This window comes from Trachurus trachurus, assembly GCF_905171665.1.
Source record: "Trachurus trachurus genome assembly, chromosome: 6".
Taxonomy (NCBI): domain Eukaryota; kingdom Metazoa; phylum Chordata; class Actinopteri; order Carangiformes; family Carangidae; genus Trachurus; species Trachurus trachurus.
Window position 1 is genome coordinate 16,045,853 of NC_139897.1, and position 21,363 is coordinate 16,067,215.

General features: G+C 41.1%; 3 protein-coding genes across 7 annotated transcripts; 1 reads left to right on the top strand and 2 right to left on the bottom strand.

The window, feature by feature from the left end:
* Positions 1 to 2,567: 2,567 nt before the first annotated feature.
* On the top strand, positions 2,568 to 6,291 carry prrt4a (proline rich transmembrane protein 4a; the record flags this gene model as incomplete). Its single annotated transcript, XM_083973130.1, has 2 exons — positions 2,568 to 2,649; positions 4,190 to 6,291. 2 exons carry the CDS (start codon positions 2,568 to 2,570, stop codon positions 6,289 to 6,291), a joined length of 2,184 nt encoding a protein of 727 aa, XP_083829256.1.
* A 2,519-nt stretch (positions 6,292 to 8,810) lies between these two features.
* impdh1a (IMP (inosine 5'-monophosphate) dehydrogenase 1a) lies at positions 8,811 to 14,440 on the bottom strand. 4 transcript variants are annotated; one of them, XM_083973098.1, is made up of 15 exons: positions 14,342 to 14,440; positions 13,714 to 13,762; positions 12,907 to 13,008; positions 12,670 to 12,744; positions 12,344 to 12,550; positions 12,153 to 12,240; positions 11,845 to 12,044; positions 11,604 to 11,694; positions 11,396 to 11,491; positions 11,127 to 11,270; positions 10,721 to 10,862; positions 10,474 to 10,617; positions 9,402 to 9,485; positions 9,077 to 9,093; positions 8,811 to 8,948 (listed from the first exon to the last, which is right to left on the bottom strand). In XM_083973098.1, the coding sequence occupies exons 1-15, from the start codon at positions 14,437 to 14,439 to the stop codon at positions 8,845 to 8,847; spliced, it is 1,641 nt and encodes a 546-aa protein (XP_083829224.1). In that variant the 5' UTR covers position 14,440; the 3' UTR covers positions 8,811 to 8,844. The 4 variants fall into 4 exon arrangements, with proteins under 4 accessions (XP_083829224.1, XP_083829226.1, XP_083829225.1 ...); XM_083973100.1 differs by lacking the exon at positions 9,077 to 9,093 and having other exon boundaries at positions 12,685 to 12,744; XM_083973099.1 differs by lacking the exon at positions 9,077 to 9,093.
* Positions 14,441 to 16,979: 2,539 nt separating this feature from the next.
* Positions 16,980 to 20,496, bottom strand: LOC310987459 (receptor-interacting serine/threonine-protein kinase 3-like). Of its 2 annotated transcripts, none has more exons than XM_083973729.1 (12): positions 20,023 to 20,496; positions 19,590 to 19,760; positions 19,084 to 19,429; positions 18,825 to 18,976; positions 18,673 to 18,722; positions 18,354 to 18,518; positions 18,183 to 18,256; positions 18,038 to 18,080; positions 17,897 to 17,967; positions 17,623 to 17,668; positions 17,198 to 17,437; positions 16,980 to 17,108 (listed from the first exon to the last, which is right to left on the bottom strand). In XM_083973729.1, the coding sequence occupies exons 2-12, from the start codon at positions 19,730 to 19,732 to the stop codon at positions 17,098 to 17,100; spliced, it is 1,341 nt and encodes a 446-aa protein (XP_083829855.1). In that variant the 5' UTR covers positions 19,733 to 19,760; positions 20,023 to 20,496; the 3' UTR covers positions 16,980 to 17,097. The 2 variants fall into 2 exon arrangements, with proteins under 2 accessions (XP_083829855.1, XP_083829856.1); XM_083973730.1 differs by having other exon boundaries at positions 17,897 to 17,943; positions 20,037 to 20,495.
* Positions 20,497 to 21,363: the final 867 nt, after the last annotated feature.

Below are 21,363 nucleotides of genomic sequence, written 5' to 3' on the forward strand. Positions count from 1 at the left end.
GCTCTCTTCATTACTGGCTGTGGTATTTACTGTCACGGCCAACACTATTCTTGGCAAATCAGCTTGTATATCTTAATCTTTTTGTGTTTTGTGCTAAATATATGTTTGGCAGATTTGTTTGGGATGCAGTTTGGCCCTTGTTTATCTCTTCTTCTTTTCTTTTTTTTTGGACACAAGAAAAATCAATGTGCATTTGGCAGAATGCCCACACAACAATAACCCTGGCTTGAACATTCCTGTGCCCTGTTAATTCAACAGTAGTGGTCAGTGGAGAGTTTAAAACATAACTTTTTATTATTACATCAGTCAGACAGAAAGAGAACACAATGTGTGACTGTGCTTTAAACACCCTGGCTCTAAATGCACGCAAAGGTATGTGGATCAGAGGCTATTTTAGAACCATTCTAGGGAATTGAATTAGGCCATGAGGCTACGAGATTTCTCCCATTGGATGAAAACAGAACACATGAACAAGTCTGGTAACATTGAAAGCAGAAAAAATAAAGAAAGCTATAGTAACATGGCATCATTGGAGACAGGATATTTGTGGCTCTCGGCTTAGACATTGGCAGAACAACCAGGTCACAGTTTAATGGTGCTTTTCTTTGCTAAAACGTGCACAGCCTAGATTCAGAGGAGGTTGCTATGTATGTATGCTCACATACACAAATAGCCACTATCATGCATTATACATGTACGGTATGCTATACAAAGAAATTCTGCTTCATCCATTGCTGTGTGTGTTTCAAACAGCTGATGTGATGGTTAGTTTAGGAGGAAGGGAGCAGCATCAGTTGTAAATTACACTTAGTGGCATGTATTGATCTGACACATAGGTTCGTTTAGTGCAGGGCAATGCCTGCCTGTTGGTTGGTGAGCCTTTCTAAGGACCTAAAACATATTATTCTCTCTTCTCTTCTCTTCTCTTCTCTTCTCTTCTCTTCTCTTCTCTTCTCTTCTCTTCTCTTCTCTTCTCTTCTCTTCTCTTCTCTTCTCTTCTCCATCAACATCATCTGTAAATCATGGGGATCATCAGGGGATGTTATGTGTGTGTGTGTGTGTGTGTGTGTGGAAGTGCATGTGTGGAAGAGAGGCAGTAGTAAGGTTCCTATGCAACCACAGAAGAGATGGTAGTCAGTGTGGTGCAGATGCCGATTTAGGAGAATGGGATTGTGCAAACAGTCAAACACACGGTCAGATCGGTGCAGCGGCAAAGTGTGGGACAGCGGGGGTTGTCAAGAGGAGGTGGGGTCTGTCCCATGTGTCGACTGTCTGATGAAGAGAAGAGGGGCACAGCACAGTGAGTATGAAAGGACACAGAGTGCTACGCAGAGAGAGACTGCAGGCATGCAGCAACACAGAGCGGCATATATGTTTAAAGAGGCTGCAGCAGAGTGGGCTGTTGATGAGGTAAGAATGCTGAAATAAGAATGGCTACGGGAAAAACAGCTGTTGTGTAGTTGATGTCTCTTCATGTGCTGTCGTTATGTGGCTCTGTCATTCACACTCATGTTTGTATTGTGTATGTGCCACTGCCACATGACTTCATAAGGTTAAGGTATAGGATGCTAGAGTATTTTTGTGTATGTTTGACACACATTACTTGCATTTAGTACACCACATATTGCGGATATCCTCAAAGTAGACCGTTTCTGATGAGTGCTGATACTGACTGGGTCCTGTATGTGATATCTCTCTCTTTTATCCACCAGGTCTGTTAAGGATAAGACACTTGAAGACCTGACTTTAGAGACCTGTCAACCATGTAATTGGCCAATAACACCACAAACCTACAGCATGTGACTTTGCAGTGGAGTTTACAGACCCTCACCATGCTCTCTCCGTGGAATCTTTATCCTCTCCTCCTTCTCTTATTGCCTCTCTCACTTTGTGTCACAGCCTTAACTGGAGAAAATGTCAAGGAAACACAACAGCTAGACACAGCGGTGCAGCATCTCACGCAGCCTTCACAGAGACTGCATGGATCTGATTTAGCACCCGTGAATCCCATGTTTGGATCTGACTTCCTGGGTCTGCCTTTGAGTTGGCCCTTATCGTCATCTGAGGAATCAGATAGACAAGGTGTGATTGGGGAATATGATGATTTACAGGAAAGCACAGAGGCATCTGTTTTGTCTCCCAATGAGGAGAGTCTTTTTGTATCCAGACCCATAGAAAGTGCTACAGAAGATACTTCCACTAAGGAGAATACTCAACCAAAAGTGTCTTCATCAGAAGCAGCACTGCCTCAACCTACCCAGGAGCAATCATTCAAGCATCAGCCAGCCGAGACCAGCATTAGATCTATTTTCAATTCTACACAGACCGGAAAAAATCAGCTAATTTTCCCGGCTTCGGAGAATGAGACAACTGATAGCCACTTACCTTTTCTTCTGTTTGGCTCACTTCCATCAGTCAGACCAGAACAAGACTTAACTTCACCCCCATCTGTTGGACCTGAGCCCAGCCCTGAGCGCACCACTCAGCCTGTTGCCACTAGCAGTTTGGGATGGACCACGGGCCCTTCTGTCAGACCACAGGGAAAGACACAGGGGGTGACTGTCCCCATGAAAGACACTGGGGATGTATTGGTTGATATGATAGACAGTGTTTTACACAGAGGAGCTGTTAGCTTGGAGGCAGAAAAAGGTAAGAATTAAATAATTTATCATTTACTGAATCTGACACCAATCTCAGTGTAAACTCGTCACTTATTGCCAATTGTGAATGACAGAATTTATAGTGTAAAAGTCTAGAATAAAATACTCCAAGTGGATGTGTGACTGCAGTGTTTGTGATATGCATTCTGCTGGCAGAGGCACTTGTTTTACATTCACAGGAGGGTTTGCATCGCTTCACTCTCTCAAGCATCTACTCCTCAAAAATATTTGTTTAGCCCTTCCTTCCAGTTCTCTCTCCCTTGCCTTGTGCTCTCAGTCCTTTTATCATAGACTATCCCACCCAGCCCTGTAGAAACATTACACTCCCTTTGCAACCAGAGTCCATTGCCCCTATTTAAAGTTTTTTTGGACAATGTCGTGCACACATGGAATATTTACTGCACAAATACACACACACACTACTTGCTCATGCTCCCACAATTGCACTCACTTGTCAAAGTAAATGATGTGTTGTGGGAGGAGGGCTCTGACAGAAATATAAGGAATGACCCTTCCTCAATTTGCCTATATGCATTTGATGCCAAATGTTATTTTTAGCCTAACAGCCATTCATGAATTGAATCATTGAATATATAATATTCAATATCTATTGGCACTTGCATCCCATCAAGATGCATTTATTGTAGACTTTGAAGTGAACACAAAGAAAATCAATTACCTCAGTGCTAGTTTGCGGCTTCTGCATCAACACAATCAACTTCATGACTAATGGAGGACCAGAAATAGGACACATTCCATTTATAACCAATGGTTTCCCTGATTCCAATGGCTTCAAACAGCTTACTCTGAAGGTTATTTCACTTACAGAATGCTTATATTATTTATTGCGTGACACGATCACAGTCACATAATAATGGTTGTCATTTGCAGCTTTTCGCTGAAAGGATGTAACATTAAAGATAGACTAACACTTCTTAATCATGCTTTATAATGGCCACTCAAAATGAAAGCAGCAACGAGGTCAATACTGGCTAATCAACACACATCTCTCTCTCTCTAACACACACACACACACACACACACACACACACACACACACACACACACACACACTACTTGCTCATGCTCCCACTCTCTGTGACCTAGTTAGAGATTCCCAGTTACAAGCCTGCTCTGTTTTATTATGGATTAACTTCACACACGGCAGATACCACCATGCTCTCTTTTTGGACAATTAAAATTGTAAAGAGCATCTTTGGCCTGTATTCATCGGTTAGATCATTATGTTGTTACATTTACATCATTATTATTGTAATTGTTTTAAAATAAATGAATATTAGAATTGTAAAGTTATGATAGCAAAGGTACACAGCCACACTGGTACTAAAGCGAGGCTGTGTTGTGCTGATGTTTTGTATGTATGTTTCAGTATATTCAGCATCTCATTTTACTATACTAGCTCCATTTGCCCACTAAAAACATTAATTTGAGTAAAACTTCTACCTCTCTAGCTATCTGTAGAGACAACAAATACATCAGTAACATGTTTTCTTGCACTTGTTTTACAGATGACTCCAGGGACAATGGTCTTCATGTCTCAAAAACCACTAGCACACTCTTACTCGATGGTAACACGGACACATCTGCCACACCCTGCAAAACAACAAACCAATCCTGGACTTCTACCTACCCAGATGATTTTACTCCCAACGAGTCCCTTCGCCCCTCCCTGGCTATCAACCCTGGCCTTTACGTCCCCCTGTATTCGGACTGGAACTCTGCCCTCGCCACATGGGGGTTTGCATGGGAAGCTCACATCTATGGCCTAGGGTCTGTCTTCACTGCGTTCAGCCTAATCTCTGTGGTCAGTCTGTTAGGCCTTCCCCTGCGATGTCCTGCTGGAAGCCCCTACTTCACCCTCCTGCATTTGTTCCTACTAGCATTTTCAGGGATGCAAGCTTTCTGTTTGCTCTATGATGCTTACAGCCATCAAGACCGTCTTCCCCCTCTGGGCTCTGTGTTGCTTTCTGAGTTACCGTTCCCCTGTTTGATTTCAGCCTTCTCTCTGGCCTTCCTCCTTCTTTCATTGCGCACACGAATGCGTCTTTCGCTTCCTCTTGCTATATCCACCTCATTTTCAGCTTTGCCCAAACCTCGCGTGTTACTGTGTGTGTCCCTGTTGCATTTTGGAGTGTCCTTAGGGTGTGTTGGCCTGCTCTATCTCTTCCACGGCCTCCCCACCATGATCCTGCTCTCCCCTCATGGCCTGTTTGTGTGTCTAACAATCTTTCTCTCATTCTCCTACCTCATATTCTACTGCTTAATAAGAGTCAACACAAAACACATCTACAGGCTGAATGACAATGGAGAGACTGGAGGATCTCCTGAAGTGATGCAACCTCCAAATTGCCCCTTTGCCAAAGTGGAGGACTGGCACAGGGCAGCAGGAGCTGGAGTAGGAGCTTCATTGTGTTTGTTGGGGTGTGGAGGTCTACAGCTCTATGGGATCCTACATGCCCTTGGTTTTGGTGGAGTTGATGGCTATGGGTTCCAGCCCTGGCCCTGGTGGGGCTACCAAGTAGGCTGTAGACTCTGTGAGATTGGAGTGTGTCTAGGTTTGTCTCTCATTGGCACACACCCTCTATTCTGTCACAAGAACTCTTCTATCAAGACCATCACTCGCCCTCGGCCTGGATCCTGGTCGCGCCTCTCCTGCAGCTCCCCTTCTCGTGGGCTCACCCTGCCATCTCATGGGGGCGCAAACTCCCCTGTCCTCTGCTCCGATTCCTGGTCCCAAGGTAAACAGGAGAAGCTGGTGGTCTGTGATGTCATCACTAAGGGACAGTCAGAGGCTCTTCCTCTTTGCTCGATGGTGGATCCTCCTGGAAATGGGCTAGATTGTCTACCAAAAGTCAGCCAAACACGGATTACTATACTACCTCTACCTACACCCCCAAGCCCACCCCGCAAGCCTAAAAATGCAGACGAGTCTCAGCTATCATCACTGGATAGCTTTGGTCAGGATACTGACTCTACTGTGGACTTGAGGCCCCCATCTCCCATAGACTTGTCACGCAGCATTGACCAGGCTCTGTTCAGTGAGTCCCTGTTCTCTCACAGTATTTTTGGTTTGCCCAGGATGTTCCATTCTTCTTCAAGCCATTCCCTGAATTCTCCTAGCCAGGGTACATCAAAGCAAGGTCCTAGTTCTGTGGATAATGCTTTATTCCGAACCTCTTCTTGTGGAGACATGGATCAAGAGAAAACCCTGCCCAGTTCTAAACCTCCTCAGCCACATAGTTCTTTGGCATCTCACAGCAAGACACCAGAGCAATGGGATTGGAAAGGGAGTGTCTCTGGATCAACCCAGGGTCTTTGCAGCAAACCCAAGGAGACAGGAAAGCTACTTTCACATTCTTGGGCCAACCGAGGGCAAAGCTTTGCTCAGCACAGTCTTCCACGAGCAATTCCCCACCTGTCTTACCACAGGCGCTACCGAACCCTGAGCTTGGCCTCCCAGGACCCCCAAGGTTCTGTCCGACTGGCAGGGACTAAGCACCTGAGTGAAAGCAAACAGCTGGAATGGGATATGGCTGTACAGGCAGAGTTTGTCAACGTGTGCAGACAAATTGATGCTCTGAGTGTTTGCAGTGACACCATTGAATTATAGGAAATTGTAAAAGTCCAGCAGTGAGTGGATTGCACCTGACATTGTGCAGAAATAGCAGACTCTGATTGTGATTGAGTTGAATTGTACATCATAAAAGTCATACAGATGAAATAATGACTGAATGATGGACATTACTGATACAATGTGTAGACCCAAATTATTTTCTGCTGACTTTGTCACTGTTTTCAGTAATGTATGCCCTTAAAATATTGTTTCAACTTTTTGATTTTTTGATTCAAAACTGTGCTCATTCCATTTCGACATTCATGAATGTTAAGGATCAAGTATCTGTTGCTAAAGAATGCAAATAGTACCATTCTCAACCTAAGAAGCATTAGGGTTTTTTTTACACTGAAGCTGTCCTGCAAAAAGAAACTCCAAGAGTCTATGAAAACAATAAGAACCTTCTCCATAGACAAACAATATGGAACCCAAAAAAGTCTCATTTAACATTGCTGATGTATTGCTGTGGATTCCACTCAGGAAAAGCAAGACATGCTCATTAACAACTTCATTTGACTTCTTCCCATATGCGATAATATCGCCTCAGACACAAATTCATTTACATTGGAAAAAAATATGAGCAAAATTTCATTGTGAGAGGGAGCTAAAACTATTTGTTACAGTGAAGTATAATATTTTGCGTTCACATCATCACAACCTTAATGTCCATTAAGTGAACTGAGTTGGTAACGGTATACTCAGTCATAAGAACAGACATTTTGGCATTTAGTAGCCAACTTTAGCCTACTTTTCTATTAGGATGATAATATTATCTCAGTGTGGTGCAATGAAATGGATATTTAAGGAAGAATCATACTATGACTTTGTCAGTTGCTAAACCAATCATTTGCGTGGATTTTTTTTATTACTTATATATTTGACAAATGTATACTATATTGCCCTCTAGTATACTATGTGTAGTAACAACATTTTTTAAAGATAGGACAAAATGTCAAAACAGTATCAGAATGCCCTTGTCAAAATTATCTTTATTCATGCAACACTATTTACAGTAAATATCATTCTGAAGCCTTAAGGTGGATGATAGAAGAAGACAATTATATTTTCTGTATATTCAGTGATTCTTGGGAATTGTTATAAAACTGTTAAATCATTTAGTCAACTAGTACAATCATTCATTTAATTGGTTGACAGTTATTGCAAAATTCAGATCCAGTATTCATCATGGGACAAATATGTAATACCAAAGGTGTTGAGTACCTTCCAGTAAAAGAAGAAGTCATTATTGAAACTGGAAAAATAAACTTTGGTCTATCATTCTATAAAGAAATAGATCTAGCCCTATGTCAGTGACTCACCATTTAATTAACTGAAATATTGAGCCTGAAAAAAGACACATAACTATCTGTATTGTGTATTATGTACAGTCGATAGCCATTAAATTAACAATGTTTTTTTGCAAAATGAAATTATGGAAGCTCATGACAAGTCAAGACTCATTTGTAAAAATGTACATGGGAATAATGTATGGACATATAATCAGATATACTAGAAATCAGATTATAATGAAATAATTGTAATATAAAGCATGGATACTCTCCTGTTTCGTCAACAGTTTCTTGTCCATTGTTTCCTGATGGGTAATCCAGAGTGAGATTACATGTGGTTGGTCCTATAAGGCGCTCCTTTCTACAAATGTATGTGTGAATTAAGGCTGATGCTAAGCCTCCCTTACGCAACAGTGCAGCACATCACATCACACATCCAGTGTGTTCAAAGTAAAGAAACACGTAACAGCCACATATTCAGAGATAATGATGTTGAAATCACCACTACAAAAACTATCAAGTGCAGTAAAAAGACAATGAAACTGTCCTGTGAGTACTCTTTGTTTCCTCTTGACAGCAAGCTTTATGCACCGTGTTGCAGGCTGTCAGATGTGACCATGGCTACATAACATGCTTTTAACATCAGCAAAAACAATCTTAAATATGTGGATTTGTGTTTCTTTCCTCTTTTAATTAAATAAAATGTTAAATATTTAAAACATTGTGTCAAGGATATGTTGCTTTTTGTTGTGTCTTTTTTTATGTAAATAAAATATATGACTGTCTGACTTCCTGCAAAACAAAGAAAAAAAGATCTTGTGTGATTTATCTATGAGCATGGAAACATGGGACTGCAACTCTGCAAGGTTTATGCTGTACTCTTCTGTATCAAAGTGCAATTCAGAAGCCAACAGGGAGATGAGCTTCACATTAGGGTCAGCAATAGTAAGCTTATCCTAAAGTAGTTAATGACATGCATTTGCTTGTTGAATGGGATTAGCAGAGTTACATTAGTGTCACTACACCTTGAACACAGCAGGGGAAAGACAGAGTTCATGTGCGGTCATGCAACTCTTTGGCTCTCCTCTAGACGTCATACTCAGATTAAAGTTTGTTGTTTTGTCTATCCTTAAAGGGATCAAAGTTAAGACAAACAGGAGAGGGAGAAGAGGACACAAACAAGTGGTTTCTGATATTTGTGTAGGCCTAGATGTTGTCCGGCAACAACAGTATTATTTTTTTTATTTAGTTTGTGGTTTGGTCACATGCGTCCACTACATCTGCTCATAGCTGCTGGGGTTGGGACATTGGGTCCTGATCGTGCGTTTCCTCTTCCTCCCGCCTCAGTAAAGCCGCTTTTCATAACTACATTTGGAATTGAACAAAGTAAAAGTATTAGCATTTTCCGTGTTGTGATGTGTTTGTGTCTTGAATGGAAATGAATGGATGAAAGAAGAAGATGAATGATGTGATAGCCTTGTAGTTATACTTACATGGCACAAAAGAATATCTAATATGATAGCATGGGTAAGAAAAGAGGAAGAGAGAAGACAATTTTATGTTGCTAACCACAGGTAAACAATTTGACAATAGAAGGGTTCTGACACAGGGACTGAATACAAGTAAGGTTTAGACAACAGATGATGAGAAAACAGATGATGACAGATGTCACCAAACCATCATTCCCAAGACAATATCTACACACTGGAAATAAGTATCACAAAAAAGAGGCACATGGAGTATGAAGCAGTTGTAAAGGTGGTGAAAAGGTCACTGTAGGTCACTGTAAGTCACTGTAGGGTCAGAGGTCAGACTTACGAGTGGAGGCCGTGAACTCCTCCCTCCATTTGAGCAGACATAGTCCTCTTCTCAAACTTCAGCTCTCCTGAGTACATCATCGACCTGGGACACACACACAGATACAAAGTTCATCAGCAAAAAGACCATACACAATATAAACTTACTAGTCATTGTTGGGGTTTGGAAAAAAAAAAGGCTAGGCCTACATAATTTTCTGTTAATGATTGTAAACCTAACTCCAAGCATGTCCATGTCCTCATAATAAATATCGGGGTAATATATCTTCCAGTCAGCAGGTGGTGCTGTGGTGCTGTCAGGCCCTGCAAACAGACTAGCTAGCTCTGGTTTGAGTACCATGGATCCCCGAAATTCTCTGGTAACACAATTTTATACTCCTAAACTGGTGTCAAAAAACAAAACAAAACAAAAAAAACTATTGCAACGCCAGAAAAAGTGCTGTAAGACGGTTTCGATATGTGAAACAGGAGTAGAAGGTGCTCATTGCCATGCCGTAAATGAGCTATAGTGAAGGTATTGTTAAAATTGTCATCATAAACCAGCCGGTAGCACGTGAAAATTAACGTAAGAATCCCACTTTTCAACGAGTTTCATGATCACTGTCATATGGTTGAGCTATGTTGTTAAATGCCACCTGTGATAAACCTGAGGACTTGTAGCCTGTTGTTGTTTTGTGTAAGTTAGCATGTTGATAAGGAGCAAGACCAACTTATTGTAACAGTGAATGTGTAACTTGTAAGTTATTTTTTAATTCACGGGCAATATTGTCCTTTTTGTTAGAATGTCTTATAAGACAAAAGAAAAAAACTTTGCTACCACTTAGCATAGTTTTGGTTGTGTAATTGCGGTATCATTTATGGCTAGTGGAGAATGTCAACATTATGTAAAATAGATAGGGGATGAAATTGTATTAAGAAGCATTTGAGCTCTGGTCTGTTCAAGATATTAACTGTGGTCCTCTCTCTATCAATCCACAGTTTCATTGTGCTACCTAGTCTGTCTGCTGCTTGCTGCCAGTACAGAGTATTTCCCTGAGGTCTGGTGCCAATAACGCTCACAATTTAACACTTACCTTAAAATCGACAAACTCTTGGCTCCTATGTCCTGACAGCCGTGTTGGATACCAGCAATGAGGTAAGGAACAAACTTGTGGATGGAGCCTTTGTCTTGTACTGAGCCTGAGACACCTTGGGCCACTTTCACTTTATCTCCCTCACTGGACAATAAAAAAAAAAACATACACAGAATAAGCGATACATCACAATGACATCCTCTGAGTTTAGATTTTTCCAGGAAAAGTTTTTATACAGATACACCACCTGAAGTAGCGCTTCTGACTATTGTTTTTCTCCATGGCATCCAGGGAGCCCATTCCTCTGTATTTCTTCAGACGCACACCATCTGAAAAGAAATATTCTCCGGGGGCTTCGGTGGTTGCCGCCAGCAATGACCCCATCATCACTGAAGCAAATAGAAAATGGGAAGAAGTGATGCTGGTTGCATATGACAACAATTAAGGTAAAAAGAAAGATACTAGATGTTTACAAGAAATACTGCTTTTATTTTGAGAAACTGGTCTGTTTGTAAAATGACCTGCCAGTCATCCACCATACATCCATGACCCTTGCCCCATATGTTATTTCATGAAAGTGTCTAAGGAATCTTCTAAATGTATATTATGAAAATGTAAATTGCATAATCAGGAAAATCAATGCCTTTTTCTACCTGTAGATGCTCCCAGGGCCAGAGCTTTCACCACATGTCCAACAGTCTGGATGCCTCCATCAGCGATTACTGGCACTCCAAAACGTCGTGCATACTCTGCAACCTTGTACACCGATGTTCCTTGGGGTCGTCCGCAGGCCATCACTGAGGAGAAGGCGTAAAAAATAGGTATGTGTCACAAAACATACACAAAATTGCATGTTTTTTTTGTTTCTTTACAGTATATCTAAAAGCAGCAGGGTCTCACAGTACTGCTCTCTATAACATACCTTCCTGGGTAATGCAGATAGAGCCACAGCCCATGCCCACCCTCAGGGCATCCACGCCTGCATCTATAAGATTTTTAGCCTGAGCAGCTGTCACCACTAGAGAGAGACAGAGACACAGCAAAGAGCTGAATGAGGAAGAAATGGTGTAGAGGGAGTTTTTGACTCCACAAATGCAAAAGAAAACCCTAAAGAAAATAGATGAGCTCACCGTTTCCCCCAACCACCTGCAGCTCAGGATATTTCTGTTTGATGTAGTTTATCATGTTGATTTGATACACTGAGTTTCCTTGGGAGGAGTCCTGCAGATACAATTGTTAAAATACTATCAAGGAAAGATAAAGCAACAATGAAATGCCTCACAGGTTTTAAATTGAGTTAATAGGGACTTAATGTGTTATCACATCCAGCATACTCATAGATTAAAAAAACAATCCACTGTTAAAACCTACCAGGACCACCACATCCACTCCAGCCTGCATTAGGAGGTCCAGTCTGTATTTGTCATCCTCTCTGGTACCAATGGCCGCCCCACACAGCAGCTGTTTGCGGGAGTCCTTGGAAGCCAGGGGATAATCTCTATTCTTCTTCAGATCAGTCCTAGCAATGATGGCAACCAGCTCATCACTGTCATTTACAATGGGGAGCTTACCTGCAAGAGTCAGAGTATAAAAAGGGTGCACAAAGTAAGAAAGAAGAAAGAAAAAACCAAAGTGTGTATCTGAGTTCAGTTGTTGTGTTACTACTCTGACAGATTTACCTTTTTTGCTACGTTGCAGTATGTCATTAGCCTCCTTTAGTGTGACTCCAGCTGGTGCAACAACTAAATCTTCCCTTTTTGTCATTGCCTGAATGAAAATAGGTTTCAAATGATTTTACTTATTTGATATCATTTAAATAATGCGTGTTCTCCTGCACATGCACATATTCACGTGTAAGCTAAGCGCCCACCTCTTCCAGAGGTCTGTCATGATCCTTCTCAGAGAGAAAGTCTATGTCTCTGGACGTGACGATGCCCACCAGCTTGCTCCCCATCTTGCCCGTTTCTGTAACTGGGATCCCAGAGAAACCATGGCGTATCTTAGCCTCGAACACATCCCCCACTGTGTGTCGTGGACTCATCACCACGGGGTCTGTAATAAAGCCTTGCTCAAATTTCTGGCAAAAACAAAAACATAAGCGTTGAGTGGGTCAGAGATTTTTCACTGTAGAATGTTTTGAAGGTAACATCCGAAAAGAGGGCTGCTATATGTCGTTCTTGACCTGGTCAGTCTTACCTTGACTCTGCGGACCTCATTCGCCTGGAACTCAGCAGTACAATTGTGATGAATTATTCCAATCCCTCCCATCAGCTGAAACCAGCCAATAAGGGATAGAGGAGAAAATGAAGAGAAACCCTCATATTAAATTACATTCAGATTTTGGTGCACTTGCCACAGACTGTAGAGCGGGATGTTGCTAAGTTGAGTGATCAATTAGGTATGGCATGTGTGAGGTTTGCGCTGTGTACTCACTGCCATGGCGATGGCCATGGATGACTCTGTAACTGTATCCATGGGAGATGAAATGAGAGGAGTCTTGAGGGTTATCTTCCTTGTTAATGCAGAGGTTAGATCCTGAAAGTGTGATGCAAAACAGAAGCACCATCTTAAACACCAATGAGCACAAAAGCAAAAATAAATCTGAAATGAAATCCTAAGGTGTGTGCTTGGATCCTGGTAGATAAATCACTCATTACTTTTGCCACAAACAATGGCTCTACTGTGTTGCAGCTGCAGCACAAAAGCATCACAGTTTGGAGACATTAGAGGCCGAATCTCTGAATTCACCTACTGAGTGTTAGATGACGCAGGTGTGCGTCTGTTTTGAACACCCTCTTTCAGCAATAGCCCATGTGACCAAGGCATGAAATTAATTTAATGTCCCAGCAGAGCTGGCAAAGACAAAAACAAAGCAAGTCAGATAAACAACCCTGTGCTCAAGCACCCCTCACTAACGAATGCAACAAAGAGTGAAGGATTAATTACTAGGATTACAGCAAAACCTGGCTGGCTGTGTTGAATTATTATGAAGAACATCATATATGTTCACTGGAGCTAACACTGGAGGACAAAAATATGTTTGTAGACCAAATAATGACACAGAAAGGTAACTTTAGCCTGTTTGGCTACAACAGATGTACCTGCTCATCTTTATCCAAAATATAATGCTTTGTGCTACCAATTATGAACAAGTTAATCAACAGTTTACTGTGTGCTCACTGTGCTAGCCAAAGAAGAGCAAAATATGGACTGTACTACGCTGGACATTGTGATACTCACCACCTCATCAGAGGTGAAATCTATGAAACCCGGGAGGATCAAAAAGTCACTGAGAGGGGAGAGAGAAAAGGATACACAAGATTAGTGGATACAACATTAGAATATAGGATAGAACATCTTTCACAGTGGAATAGCATTACATAAAGTAATCATGAATATATATATAGGCTATAGATAATTAATTTTATCCCTTCCAACAAAGCCACAGTTTTTTTTTAACTTAGTGAGCAGACATAATCTGTCCACCTTTCAACTCACTGAAATGTCCTGTGTTTATCCATTGCACACTCATGAACCCTGCATATAACCTCCATTAAGGAAACTACACTCGTCACCCATTAGCACACACACACACATACAGACCCTGCTTTTAATGACGGCGATTCCACTCAGAGTCATGCTTGAAAGTCGTATTACTCATTATAATCCTCCATATAAAACCCAAGCAGATGTGTCATCATAGATATCACTAAACATTTAATGGACCACATTGCATAATTCTTTGTGCCTCTGTATGTGCACATGCATATTGTTCCTTTTGTGCACATGCATCTGTGTGTGATAGCAGTACCTTGAAATTAGCCAGTAAATGTGTGTGTTGTGTGTGTGTGTTATCAGCATTTCTTACTTGTATGTTAGTCCTTCGCCAATGGCAAAGAGTTGTTGTGCTGTTAACCCGTCTTCAGGAACATAACCTGTGCCTCCACTGATCAAGTAGTCTGCCATGCTGTAATATTGAAACACTCACATGTAAGTGTGTAACAGAATTACAATGAATAGATTATACTGTTTATATTATGAACTTCACAGCTTCTCACAGTTAATATTAGATTTCAACTGATATTAGTTGTAGCACTTCACTTCCACAGAAATAAAACAGAGCAGTTTCCAACTAGCAATATAGACAGAAGATAAGAAACATAAGCGCCAAATCTATCAACTCCAACTGCAATATGTTTTACTGACTTAAACAGACAGATGTGTGCACACATCATATCATGGACAGATTTATTCTCACTTTAAAAAAACAACAACAAAAAACATGTTCATTTAGGCAGCCATTTATTTCTGGATGCAGTTATCCCTTGTGCAAAACATGCATGTTGTTTTGCTCCTCTCTCTTGACCTCCTTTTCACACGCCAGATCCTATTACAAATGTTGGAGCTGAGACAGGAAATGCTAACAAAAAGAATCCGTCCTTGTCAATGGAAACTCCTTCTATACACTCATGACGGCAGTGCTGTAGGTAAGAGGATTTGGTTGGCTAAGGTAGTTGATAGATGGACTTGGAAAAAGCACGCAGCTAACGCTTTTAGGCAAACATTAGAAAACATCTTGATCGCTGCTCAAGAAACATTGTTTACAATTTAGGTAGTGGTGTTAAGGTCATGACCTTACAGGCTATGAGTGTGAAACTGACCTTTCTGGTTCGTATCCAGCTTGGATTCTTGTAGCACTGTATCGCTGGGCTGCGGTCTCATGCCCGTGTCCATGTGGCGTTGGGTGAGGATGGGCTCCGTAGGGGTGAGGTTGTTCCCCATCTCTGTTTGAGATGCGTGGCCGCGCTGGTTCCATGTCTCCCACAATCCTTCGGTAATCAATCTGGTAACTGTCCCTCTCCCCGTCTCCAAACCGGTCATAACCATGACCCTCCATCTCTAGGAAATCCAGGGCTACGTCCTCCACGGCGCCCCCCCACCTCACGCACACACACTCTTTAAGCACTTTTGACTTGTATTATACACATTCACAAAATCACACCCTCACACTCCAGTTAGCAGTGGCCCCAGTGGCTCACAATAGACGCACACCAACACACACAGATTGCTGTTCAATTAAAAGCACTCATAAACACCCGATGCTCCACACACAAACACACACACACAGACCTTTCAGACACACCTGACATGGGAGGAAGCTGTCCTGCCATCTGTTTTGTTGCCATTGCAGCAGTTAAACCAAAATGGCCAAAAATGTAAGATTTCACAGGATCTCGCAGGAATTCACAAGTTCCTCTGTTTTTTTGTTTCCAAAAATCTTAAAAACACAGAGACAGCAGCAACAAGAATCTGTTAAAACATGTTGTACGCCCAGAGAAGAGTTTGTATTCCAGCTTCTCAGCACTCATCCTTGGAGGCCATCGAGGCCCTCCGACAGGGTGGCAGAGTGTTTGGCTAACCTGCTGACCAAGCCAACTGTCTTGACACACCAAATTTAAAGATCCTTGTGTTTTCCCCAGCTGGAAGCCCGCGTAGCCGCTTGGGACAAGTCAGGTCTTGCTCAGGTGGCAGAGATTCGTCCCCCCTGGAGGACAAGAGTGCAGCGCTGCCTGGTTATCCCTAAGGCTGGGAGCTTCTCTCCACTCTGTTCTCCTGGTGCCTGCTGAGCTTAACTCTGTTTCTGACAGTAGCAGACGTCACTCTCCCACAAAGAGGATTGGGAGCGTTAATGCAACATGGGGTGGGGTGAGATGGGTGTGTAGGGTGGAGTGAGGCAGTAGGACTGAGGAAGAGAAGGATGGGTCAAGATGACACTTAAACACACTTTCCCCTCAGAGGATTACCACCGGCGCAAAGGTGTGTGCGCATGAGTGTGTCTGTGTGTTTTTGCAGAGCTCAAGGAGATGAAGCTGTGAATGAAACAAAGGTCAAATCCCAGAATAATGTTACGTGTCAGGTTTTAGTCCTGTGGGACAGACACAGAGAGAATTACAAACAGGTGTTTCTGAGTGTGGTAGAAGGTAAAACTTTTTAAAAGCAACATGTTGGAATTGATTCTTTAATCTAAATTTAAAAGTGACATGTTTCTGAAAGCACCTCTTGCAAATGATAAATATTCTTTTTTAGAGAATAATGTTTAAATATAACTAATGTAGGATTTACCTTAAAGTTTTTGTCTGCAGCAGGTCATTGTTTGGACCATTAAAGCATGAAAACATTGAACAACAAACACATACACGTAAACTGAGATGGGAGAGTAAATTTGTTGCCTAGGTTGCCCTCGACACCTTCAACTGCAGGTGACTGTCTGACTGACTGCTTGTGACAGTTACTGAGGGATTGAACCAGAAAAGCCTCTTACCCAGTCTCTCTCTCTCTCTCTCTCCCTCCCTCTCTCTCTCTCACCCACTGGAAGAAACAAGCTTTATAATATCAACAATGGAAAATACGTTGACAATTAAGTCAGCACACACCATGTCGCTTTCTGAAAAGATAAAGTTAAAGGATGGAATTTAATTTCTTTCTGAAAAATATGTTTATTCAAGAAAATACTTAATGGCTTGTAGTAAAATATTAACAAATTTACATATTGGTATATGCATATACAATATATAGAAGAAAGGCGCCTAGGAGAAGAAGCATTGGCAGTCTTTGTCACATCCTTCATGATCCACCTGAAAAAAAAAAAAAAACTTAAATGTAATACTTGAATAACTAGTATTGGGGTAAATTATTTTACTGTTTTAAGAAAACCCAATCTTACCAAGCCTCCTCACTAGTTCAGGCTCATGTTTCTTGAGTGCAGCGTAGAAGGCGACTTTGACAATGTCACTTGAACGTAATGAGGTTGTATAAAGTTTTCTCATTTTTTCCTCATGTTCGGGTATAACATTGATCTTTGTGTATATTTGGCTGGGGACCATGTCTCCAAGTTCGTCCACGATTTTCATCACTGCCATGGCTTCCTGAACTATCTCCGGCATGTTCTCTCGAACAAAATTTACTGTTTGAAAATGAAGAATAATGAAAGCATTTCCATAAAAAAACATGATTAAATTATAACTGAATAAATGTGAGCCTTTTTACATGCAAAATTCACATCATAAACTTACTAAACACACATTAAACATACATTTTTAAAAAATCACTTCGGTAACAAAAGAATAGAATAGAAAAAAAAAAAATCACCTTTATCCTCATCACTCATTGTGTCAGTATAACCACTGTCCGACGGCTGTTGGCAAAAGTAAAAAGTTATTTTAGTCTATACTGAGGACTTATACATGATAGACAAACAAATATTACATTTTTTTTTACATATATCATATCATACATATATTTTATATATCTGATATAATAGCCAAACACAAATCGTAATTTGACTTGTTTTAGTTTGTTTGCTATTTGATCTCAATATAATTTCTTTGACTATCAGGCAGTGATCAAAGTGCCTTTGGTGTACCTGTGTTGAAAACCTTGCATCCACTTCATCATGTGACGGTGACTGACCTAAAACAAAACAGAAAGAAACATCTGCATGATGTTTTATTGTGGAGTGTAATCATTTACCAGATTTAAGTTCCCCAACCCACAGACAGTCTACCTGGGGGTGGCACACTTTCGTTTGAATCTCCTTCTAGTAGTTTCTAAAACAAGGAGAGAGAAAAAATACATGAATATATGACATAGATTTGGTGTAAATTCTAATTGATGATTAATCAGCACTTTCTGACATGTCATTTATGTACCGAGACTTGATGGACTACATCATGAATTCGCTTCTTGTGCTTGGAGTAAACCCTCTCAGTGTCTTCAACGCAGGCTGAAACATAAACCAAGTTTCATTTTAGGAGTTACAGTGTGTTTTAATCGGCAGCGGCAGTCAAGTACCTATGTATATTGCCACAACAAATACGTACCTTTAGATTTAGGCCTCTCAGAGGGTGTGTGAGCCCAACACTTGTTCATGAGGTCAACCAGGTCTTTTAACCCTTCTACAGCACCAATTCTCTGATTAAACTTATCGCAGCGAGGTCTTTGTTTTCTCCTGCAAACCCCGTCTACCACAAGATCCTTTGGTGCCCCTGTTGTTCATAGGATATAAAAATTAAATGCATCAAAACATGCAAAAACCTGTGTACAATTTGTGTAAATGTGAAATGTGCATATACTGTATGAATGATGTGGGAAACAGTTATTAGCAAATAAACAAATGATAAGACAATAAAAATGACTTACCGCGATACGGCTCTTTCCCAGTAAACAGAGACCAGAGAAAGATGCCATAGCTGATCAAGAGAAAGCAAGAGACTTTTTAGCAATGTGTTCAAACTGTTCATGTTTTGAACCATACAGTTTTCTTGTTTTTAATTGTTGATTGGAATTTTTACCTGTATATGTCAAAGTCACGGCAAGGCTGATATGAAATATCAAGCAATGCCTCAGGAGGCATGTACTTGTATGTGCCTCCAACAGCTTCTGTTGTTTGTCTGTTGCTGTTTCTAGCACTGGCTGAAACTATGGACAAACCAAAGTCTGCTAGCTACTTAAAAAAGGGGAAACAAACAATTACATGAGTTTCAGATAAGCTTTAGTTGATATAATAATATACGTACATGAGCTCAAGAGCTGAGCTTTATGGCACTTCACCTGGGCATGAAAATCCTCCGTCAGCAGAACATTGCTTGGTTTCAGGTCCTGGTGGACAAGCTTCCTTTGATGGAGGTAGTGTATGGCAAGAGCAACTTCATATGCCAAGCGGAAGGCCAGGGGCTCTGGTAGAGGGCGATCCAGGTTTTCTTGGAGGGTCTCAATTGATCCTCTGGCCATGTACTCCATGACTATTCCCTTTGTTGGTCTGCGGTAGTCTTCAAGTGGTGGAATTCCCTTAAAAATTCCACAAACCCTCAGCACATATGGACAGGAGGCTTGCTCCATGTTTTTAACCTCATTTGACAGTTCTCCCTCCATGAGCAAAAGGCTGCTAGGAGAACATCTGATCAGGGATGAAACAGAGAGAGAAAGGGTTAGGCTACCTGAATTTCTATTAAACACGTGGATGTTGATCATTTAAAATGAGTGCTCCAGATAATTACTTTTGTATTTATAAAAAAAAAATATTTATAATTTTTGAGATATTTAGCCTATATATTTACCGAACATCTTCATTTAGTAGCTTAATTGCCACGTCGCGCAGATCGTTATTGTTCCTGGCCTTGTAGACACGACCAAATCCCCCAGAACCAAGGATCTCCCATCCTTCCAACACATCGCTGCCTATAGTATCGTGGTCCGGCATCTCCTGCTTTAACTAAAACCCCCCAAGTCTGTTATATTTATGGAGAGAAAATGAAAGTAAAAGCAGGTAAATAAGTGATTTAGCAGCTACTTACACATTTCTTCACTGAGTTCACTACATTGTAATTGCTGCTTGTAAAAGGAAAGAGCACCGTGTTTTGCTCTTAAAAGCAGTAGCTAGTTAGAACCAGATGAGTATGAGCAGCAAAAAGTTTTTCTCATCAAGTACGAAGACATTTTCCATCAATACGTCTCTGGGTTCTTGTTCTCGTTATATTGTTAAAAATATACCTTGTTGTAGTCACCTCATCCCTTCAGGTGTTGTCCACATAAAAATTCAAGCCTCGGGAGTTTGTTAAATTCTAAACTCCAGCTGCACGGGAACAAGACGGCAAGAGTTCAGTTCAGACCATAGACTTCCTGTTTATGCTCTCAACAGTGACGCAATGGCCGGGGGGCGTGGGCTTTACTGCCCTACGAAGCAAAAAGGCAATTAACTGCATTTTTGGTCGAGTTGTTATCATTTTCATGACATTCAAGGCATCCTTTGTTATGTGACAACAACCTATCTGATCTTGTGTGTCGTTGAGATAAATGGTGGTCGTTTGTACAGTAACTGCAAAAAGTGAAACAAAGCCCAAGTACAGTAACATGTAGGCCTATTCTTGCTCTGTTTCATGTCAGTTACTGTAACGTTACTTTAGCTTTGTTTTACTTCACGTGAAAACAACCGTGTTGCCGCACAGCACAGGGAAGTTACTGTTTCCTTAAAAAAATAAGTTACTGTTTCCATGGAGAACACAGACAGCTACGGCTGTCAGCTGACTGACAGGCGATGTTTTAGCCAGCGTTAGCGTTTGCTTACCTGCTCCTCCTAGCTGTAACTTCACATCATCGTTGTGTCGTTCACATCACAAAGTTATAATCCAACCAGCGGTGGAAAGACATTTAATAAAAATTCAAAAGGCATCATAAGTTATCCCACAACATTCAAGCAGCCATGAACGTGATCTCTCTCTTCGTCTAATCAACGGCATCTTCATTTTCCTCGTAGGCCTCCTCATTCACGCCTTTGTCCCGGCAGGAATATATTGTCCATAAAACGTAATGTAACAGTTATTCTTTAACGTGACACTTGTTTAGCGCTGTTTGAAGAATATGTCCGCTGTTTAGAGAAGTTAACGAGTTTGGAGCAAAGACGACTTCTCCATGCGTCCACCTGCTATTCAAAGCAAAAACAAACTTCTGAGCAGGTGAGCCGACAGGTATTGATGTCCCCCTTAGCTATCAGGCTCAAACACATTGGTTCCTGTTCCTAAGCATTTATTTAGTGCACGGTTTCTTCTTCTGAATATAAAAATATATTTATGATTTCCCTTAATTATAATTCCTCATTATCATTCCTCAGTCAAAATTATTTTTGCTTTGCTCTGTTGAATTGAAGTTAGCCCAACTTGCAATATATTGCTTCAAAGTGAAGTTGTTTTGCAGTGCTTTAACATTAATGTGATTAATTGTAGGTAACCTAGCAGATACATTACAACACACCCAGATAGGCTATATTAATCTAATACTCACACATACTATGTGGTGCCCTATTCAAAATAAATTGTCCTCATTTGGGCCTTGATA